Genomic DNA, 8,297 nt, shown 5'->3' with positions numbered 1-8,297 from the left:
CCAATCGTGGGGCCTGAACTCTGGGTCTGGGCACTGTCCCTCAGCAATTCAGCTCAAGGCTAGCGCTCTACCACCTGAGCCACAGCACCACCTCCGGCTTTTTTCTTTTTTCTTATGTGGTGCTGAGGAATCAAACCCAGGGCCTCAGGCATGCAAGGCAAGCGCTCCACCACTGAGCCACCTTCCCAGCCCTCTGTGAGACTTTTATCTTCAATAAATGACTCAGAAAAAGCCTGAAGTGGCACTGTAGCTCAAGTGGTAGAGCATTGAGCTTGAGTCCTTGAGCCCAAAGAGGCTCAGAGACAGTGCCCAGGCCCTGAGTTTTAGCCCCAGGACCAGCAAACAAAAAACTTAGGGAGAGCTCAAGACCCGAAGTTGAAGCTACAGTACAAGCACAAAATAAATAAAACAGCATAAAACCCAAGAGGAAGAATACAAACTGACTACATAGAGGATAAATGCCAGGACCAACAAAGGACCAACCAAGGCAAGTCATCCTCCACCTGCTCTTCCAGGAACTCTCTCTGTCCCTCTCTCTCTGTCTCTGTCTTTCTCTTTCTCTCTCACTCTACCTCTTTCCCTCTCTCTTCTCTTTCCCTTTCCTGATCCTGGGGCTTGAACTCAGGATCTAGGCACTGTGCCTGAGCTTTTTTTTTATTCAAGGCTAGGGCTCTACCACTTGAACCACAGCTCCACTTTCAGTTTGTTTGTTTCTTAATCAGATTTCCTGCCCCAGCTGGGTTTGAACTGCAATCCTCAGATCATAGTCTCTTGAATAGCTAGAATTACAAGCATGAAGGCTGTATATGTCATTTGTGGGTTTTAGATAGCAGAAAGTTGTGTAAGGCTGGACCTTTCCCATTGAGTTGTTGAACCTTAATATTTACTGTTGTCTTGTAGTACCTATAACTACCTGGGAAAAAAGACAAACCAGATGTTGGAGGCTTTTGAAAGGAAGGACTTCTCTTCAGCACTGAACTATCAGGTAAACCTTGTCTTCTCTTCACATAAATCCAGCCTTTTTCCTTCCCACCTTGAGGGTTCTTCCTCCCCTCTTTGATCAGCATTCCTACCACATCTTCCTTCATTAATCTGCTTCTAGTTGCCTTTTCTTAGTGTTTCTTACTTTATCTTCTTTAGAATGGGACCTGTCCTCATTATCTGTGTCCCCTATGGGTTCCACACAGGAATGACTCTAGAAAGGATCTTAATTTATCTACCTGTAATTCTAGGTATGGGAGGCAGAGGTAAGAGTATTGAAATCTGAGGCTGGCCTCAACAAAAAGAGTAAGACCTTATATGAAAAATAACTAAAGCATGGCCAGGTGCTGGTGGCTCTTGCCTATAATTCTAGCTACTCAGGAGGCTGAGATCTGAGGATTGTGGTTCAAAGCCAGCCCAGGCAGGAAAAAAATCCGTGAGATGCTTATCTCTAATAAACCACCAGAAAACCGGAAGTGGTGATGTGGCTCAAGTGGTAGAGTGCTAGCCTTGAGCTAAAGAGTTGAAAGACAGCGCCCAGGGGCTGGGAAGGTAGCTCAGCAGTAGAGTGCATGCCTTGCAAGCATGAGGCCCTGGGTTTGATTCCTCAGCACCACATAAACAGAAAAAGCCGGAAGTGGCAGTGTGGCTCCAGTGGTAGAGCTCTAGCCTTGAGCTGAAGAGCTGAGGGACAGCGCCCAGACCGAGTTCTGAGTTCAATCCCTAGAACATAAAAAAAGTAAAATGCAATTTTACTTTTGAGAGGTAGGACTCATTTTTTTACACCACCTTCTTCATGGGGGTCAATGCTTTATTGACTTGATACTTATGAATGAGAGGGGGGGCGAGGAGCGGAACACAGGCCTCCAGACAGCTTTGTTACTGCACAACAGAGGCTCTATGCTAAGGGTAGCATAATGAAGCTGCTGGTTCTAGCTACGGGAGAGGCTTTGGACCCTCCAATGCCTTTGTACACCACAGCATCCTCTGAGTTCACACCAAGCAAGATAGGGCAGTAACCCAGGTTCTTCAGCCCCTGCCAGTCTAAGAATAAAAAGGTGCCTAACCTTACTCCCTCCCCTTTTTTGGGGGATGCTAAGATAGATCAGGGAAAGGGGAGATGTCCTATTTATAGAGGTCCCTGAGTGCCGGGCGCTGGTGGCTCAAGCCTGTAATCCTAGCTACTCAGGAGGCTGAGATCTGAAGATTGCAGTTCAAAGCCAGCCCGGGCAGGAAACTCCATGAGACTCTTATCTCCAATAAACCACTTGAAAACCGGAAGTGGCACTGTGGCTCAAGCAGTAGAGCACTTGCCTTGAGCTGAGGAACAGCGCCTAGGCCCAGAGTTCAAGCCCCACATCCAACAACAACAACAACAAAAAATAGAAGTCCTTGAGCATCCTGGATCCAAGTGGAGGAAAACAAAGTTAGGTACAGCAATAGGAGTCCCAGCAAAAAAAAAAGAGCTAAGGTTATTGCTTTCCCTCTATTTTCTATTTTGGCTGAGCAAAAAACATGAGCATGTTTACTGTATTAGGCCCACAATAGCCGATGCAGACTGAGGTCACACAGTAAGGAGCTGGGGGGTACAGCCAGGCTCCCCATGCAGGAATGCACTGGTATCTGGGAGTCATAAGGAGGAATAAATCCTTGTAGTCACAGGGCTGTAGCCTTCATAGAAGAGAAGGGACAGGTCAGAGGGGGGTTCCAGAGTAATCTAGGTCACAAAGGGCAGAATAAAACAATGGCATCTTCAATTTACAATCCCAGCTCCTCTGGGCTTTTCTGGGCTTTTCTTTTTCCCCCACTGCCCAGCAGCTCTAGTCAACAGCACCATCTCCTGGGAAAGCAGAGCACCAACTCTAGTAGCTTATCGCTTAGCATGTAATGTAGTAGAAGCTCCAGGAAACACCACTGGCCAGAATGTGTTCAGGTTCCACATTAAAACTCTTTATGATTTTTGTTATTAAAGAAGTAAGTGCTCTGAAATCTTATCATATGAATTCATTGATAATGTAAAAAAAAACCTAGTACAACAGTATCACTCAATTCTTTGAACATTTTTTGAGTCATATGCCAAAAATCATAGAATGTTTGATCTTTGATTTCAGCTTTCAACCCAATGTTGAAAGCAAATAATTGAGAACTGAGGGGTGGGGGTTGTTTGTTGTTTGTTTGTTTTGCTGATCCTGGAGCTTGAAATCAGGGCCTGGGCTCTGTCCCTGAGCCTCTTAGTACTCATGACTAACACTTTACCACTTGAGTAACAGTGCCACTTCCAGCTTTTTCTGAGTAGTTTGTTGGCGATAAGTCTCCTGGACTGCCCCAGCTGGCTCAGACTCCTGAGTAGTGAGGATAACAGGCGTGAGCCTGGCTTGATTTGTTTTCTTTTTTTTTTATTGTTATTATAGGGGTAGTATACAGAGAAGTTAGAGTTACATAAGTCAAGTAAAAAGTGCATTTCTTTTTGGACAGTGTTAGCCCTTCCCTTACTCCCAGTTTTTCCCTCTCATTCCCACCCACAAGTTGTATTGTTCATTTCAATGTCGTGTCTAGTGAGTACCACTGCTGCATTTGTGAGGCCTCTGATTTTCAAGTGGACTTGTTATCCATTAATTAGAGGAATCATTCTTATCTATCTCTCCCTTTATCAATATAAACTGTGTGTGATGGAATCCAAGGTCTCACCCATGCTAGATGACCAAGTGCCTCTCTCACTGAGCAAACATCCCCAGCCCTGTTTACCCCAGTTTGAAAGGCTAGCACTCTACTACTTGAGCCACAGTTTTTTTGGTAGGTAATTACAGATAAAAGCCTTTCCTGCCTAGGCTAGCTTCAAATCATGATCCTTAGATCTCAGCCTCTTGAATAGCTAGGATTACAGATGTGAGCCACCTGCTCCAAGCTTTACTTGATTGTTTTTCCCCATTCTAATAAACCTTCAGAAAACCAAGGTATTAACTGAAAATGTCTCATAGTTTTTTAATTTGACTGCTAAATTAGGTAAATTGTTTTTTCAATTGGGTAAGATTGACTACAGATTTCTTAATTCCTTTCTAGTTTTGCATCCAGAGATTTATCAACTTCGTAATCAAACTAGGTAAGTGCCACATCTGATTCCTGCTTTGCTGATGGCCAGGTGTAAAGGAAATGGAATTCCAGCCTTTAGAGAAAGAAGTGTATTCAACAATAACATTTTTTTTGTGGGGGGGAGGGGTTAGAGGTGGTTGCTGTGGCTTGAGCTCAGGGCCTGGGCACTAGCTCAAGCTCTTATGCTCAAGGATAGGACTCTACCACTTAAGCCACAGCTTCACTGCCACCTATTTGCTAGTTAATTGGAGATATGAGTCTCATGGACTTTCCTGCCCAGGCTGGCTTTGAACTTTGATCCTCAGTTCTCACCCACCTGAAAAGGTAGAATTACAAGCATGTACCACTGGCACCCAGCAAGAACACCTCTAAGTGCTATGTTGCAGGCAGAGTTCTCTCTCTCTCTCTCTCTCTCTTTCTTTTTTTTTTTTTCTTTTTTTTTTTTTAATGTAGGTTTGGGGGCTTGAACTAAGGGCCTGAGTGCTGTCCCTGAGTTTTTGTGCTCAAGGCTAACACTTTACCACTTTGAACCACAGCTCCACTTCTGGTTTTCTGGTGGTTAATCAGAGATAGGAGTATCACGGACTTTCCTGCCCAAGCTGGCTTTGAACTGTGATCCTTAAATCTCAGCTTCCTAAGTAGCTAAAATTATAGGCGTGAGCCACCAGTGTCCAGCCCAGAGTTCTGTTTCTAATACTAACCCTAAGGAGCAACTGTATGACATGTAAGCTAGGCTGAAAGATCTTTACCAATCTTGTCTAAATCTCTGTCCTCCATTTTAGCTTGCAGCCCCCCCCCAGCCACGCCCCATTTCCTGTTCTTTCTCCTTTTGTGTTAGCATTCCCTCCCTGGATTTGTTTCTGCTCATTGAAATTCTACCACTGAACTGTGATTTTGACCGAACTATTTCAAGGAAAATACTTTGAATATACATCTTACTAAATTGTGAATGACTGACAGCTCTCCCAAGAGTATGAAAGTTTATTAACACAAGTATTCTTAAGACAGATAGAGGTTTGGATAATATGACAGGAAATCTGGTGGGAAATACAGTGAATTAAGTAGAAAAACTTCTCCAGAATGTCCTATTCCACAATGAATGAGAAATTCTACCTATGATTCACTCTGTTTCTACAACAGATAGGTCTTTGGGCCAACTGAACCTGGGTCAAGTTTAGGAAAAGTTGCCAACTCCCATTAAAAGCCTTTCTGCCTCATCCTGAGTACTACTAAAGCCTCTATCATGTTTCTTGCTCCTTATTCCAGAAGAACTCTAAACTAGCTCTCTCAATCCTTCCAGACAGTATTTCCATCTGTGAAAATAGGAATACTATAGTCCAAGCTAAACCAGAAAAAAAACCATAAGACCCTATTCAAAAACTGACCAAATGAAAAGAGGGCTGGTGAAGCATGGCTCATGTGAAAAAGTGCTTGCCTAGCAAGTGTAAGGCCCTGAGTTCAAACCACAGTACTGCTAAGTCTCTTTCAGAATTTTCTAGCATCTCCTTAGATATGAATCTTGTCATCTCTGCATTTCCCAGCTCTCATGCTGCCTTTTCCTCCTGTGCTTTGTACAGTAGATCCAAGGTGAGCACAGGTATATGTTTCCACAGAAAAAACTGAATGTTCAAGATGTTACACTTCAGGATTCTAAAATTCACTTTGAGGGCTGGGAAGTTGGCTCAGTGGTAGAGCGCTTGCCTTGCATGCCTGAGACCCTGGGTTCGATTCCTCAGCACCACATAAGCAAAAAAAGAAAAAAAAAGTAAAATTCACTTTTATCTATACCATATATAGAGAAGATGTGAGAATTCATACCTTGAAATTGCATGGAGTAGACTCAATGTCTGTCCTCAATCAAAATCACTGCTCTATATATGAATACTGCTCACCAGAAACTAGATCTTATTTCATGTTTGCTTTTTATTTTTCTTTTTATTTTTCTTTTTGCTGGTCCTGGGGCTTGAATTCTAGGCCTGGGCTCTGTCCATGAGCTTCTCTTGCTCAAGGCTAGCACTCTACCCCTTGAGCCACAGTACCACTTCCACTTTTTCTGAGTAGTTTATTGGAGATCAAAGTCTCACAGGACTTTCCTGCCTGGGCTGGCTTTGAACCTTGATCCTCAGATCTCAGCCTCCTGAGTAGCTAGGATTACAGGCACAAGCCACCAGCGCCCAGCTTTCATGCTTTTTTATTTCAAATACCTGGATGCTTGATTCACTTTACCTCGAACACCTTTCAACATCAATTAAAGACATACAGCCTTTCAACAAACCTAAAATTTTCAGGGCTGGGAAGGTGGCTCAGTGGTAGAGTGCTTGCTTTGCATGCATGAAGCCCTGGGTTCAATTCCTCAGCACCACATAAGCAGAAAAAGCCGGAAGTGGTGCTGTAGCTCAAGTGGTCGAGCACTAGCCTTGAGCTGAAGAGCTGAGGGACAGCGACCAGGCCCAGAATTCAGGCCCATGACTGACCAAAAAAAACCTAAAATTTTCATATTGTCAATTAAACACCTTACACACCCTTGGTAGGATTGCCATTAACTTTTATCTTGCTTTCGGGGCATATGACCTTTGTTGCCATATGACCTAATATTCTTTGAGATGTTTGCAGGGAAATAAAGTTTTCTCACTTGTTTTTCCTGTTTAGGATTTGGAGTGTCACAGACTAAAGCCATCATGAGTCTAGTCTCTGGAATTCCAATGGGCCCACCCCGGCTTCCACTGCAGAAGGCCACCAGGGAGTTCACTGATCATGCTGAAGCTAAACTGAAGAGCCTGGATTTCCTTTCCTTCACTGGTTTAAAGGATGGAAACTTGGAAGCTTGCAGCTAGTGTCTCTCTGTCCATCAACATGAGAATATTGAGGCCTAATTACTGTGGAAAGCATATTCTTTACTCAGGGACTTTGTAGATGAACTAAACCTCTTATCCCATGAAATCTCACATCAGTCAATAAGTTTTTAAATCTCTGTTTTGAGCCTAACATATTTTATATTGTAAATAGGAGGGGGAAATCTCTAAAAGGAGTCAGGAGCCCTAAGTCATTCATTTTACAAAATTTTGGGGGAGAATTTTCGGTTTGTATGGCTAAAAGGGAATCCAGGAGAAAACTGTAATTAATTTAGTTTCATCTGCCTTTGGGAGCTCCCATTATCTTGATGACTAATTCTTATTATTTTAAAGTTCTCTAATTTTAAACTACTTTCACATAGTTTGGTTTTAATAGTTATTCATTTGGCATCTAGGAACACTCTGAGCTGTTGCAGTTAGGCAAGCAGTTTAATACTAAATTCAAAATGGTCCAACTCTACATACCATCTCACTTGGCTCCTGAGCTGTCTTCATCACCACTGCACAGCTCTGCTTTCAGAATAAGTTTGTACTGTTTACCCTCCAATGACTGGGCCAGGTGAGGACTTGCTTCAGTTCCTCCAAAGGGACTTGTCAGGTGGTGCTATGGTTCAGAGGTAGTTTGTTGCCCCAAGGGTTCATCTGTGGAAAACTTAGTTCTCAGTGTGATGATATAGAAGATGATAGAGCCTTTAAGAGATGGGACCTGCTAAGAAGTGCAAGTCATGAGGACAGCCCTCCAGATGTACTGCTGCTCTCCTTCAGGAGTTTGCTAAGACTAAGTTGTTAAAACAGCTTGAGTTGACTCATCAATTTTCACTGACTTTCTGGGATGCGATCTGTCCACTCACCTATGTTCCTGCCACATGACATCATCCACTATGAAGTTTCACCAGAGCCCAGCAGAAAATGGTGCCATACCACTGAAGCTCTAGAACTATGAGCTAAATAAACCTCTTTTCTTTATAAAGGTACTTGGCCTTGGGTATTTTGTGATAGTGGTAAAACACTAAACTTAGACTAGGGTGAAGGTCACCGGTGGTTCATGCCTGTAATCCTAGCTACACAGGAGGCTGAGATCCGAGGATCACGGTTCAAAGCCAGCCTGGGTAGGAAGGGCTGTGAAACTCTTATCTCCAATAAACCACCAGAAAACAAGAAATGGGGCTGTGGTTCAAGTGGTAGACTGCTAGCCTTGAGCTGAAGAGCTGAGGGACAGGCCTAGAGTTCAAGCCCATAACTGACCAAAAAAATAAAAAAATTCTCTTAATGTGTTTCAGAGTCAGACCAGAAAAACATTTGAATCCTAGCTAGGTGGCTGTAGCTCACACCTGAAATCCTAGCTACTCAGGAGGCTGGGATCTGAGGATCAAG

At 43.4% G+C, this 8,297-nt stretch overlaps 1 protein-coding gene across 1 annotated transcript in view; it reads left to right on the top strand.

Moving 5' to 3' along the window:
- Positions 1-7,897, top strand: part of Npl (N-acetylneuraminate pyruvate lyase (dihydrodipicolinate synthase)) — a 30,868-nt gene extending 22,971 nt beyond the window's left edge. Inside the window, exons 8-10 of the mRNA XM_013015510.1 lie at positions 891-985; positions 4,042-4,081; positions 6,721-7,897. Coding sequence (XP_012870964.1) covers positions 891-985; positions 4,042-4,081; positions 6,721-6,905 — 320 coding nt within the window. The 3' untranslated portion in view covers positions 6,906-7,897. The remainder of the gene's footprint in view (positions 1-890; positions 986-4,041; positions 4,082-6,720) is intronic.
- The last annotated feature ends 400 nt before the right edge of the window (positions 7,898-8,297 follow it).

Source organism: Dipodomys ordii, unplaced genomic scaffold, assembly GCF_000151885.1.
Source record: "Dipodomys ordii isolate 6190 unplaced genomic scaffold, Dord_2.0 Scaffold27, whole genome shotgun sequence".
Classification (NCBI taxonomy): domain Eukaryota; kingdom Metazoa; phylum Chordata; class Mammalia; order Rodentia; family Heteromyidae; genus Dipodomys; species Dipodomys ordii.
Note: the sequence above shows the minus strand (reverse complement) of the source record. Positions and strands in the feature narration are given on the sequence as shown.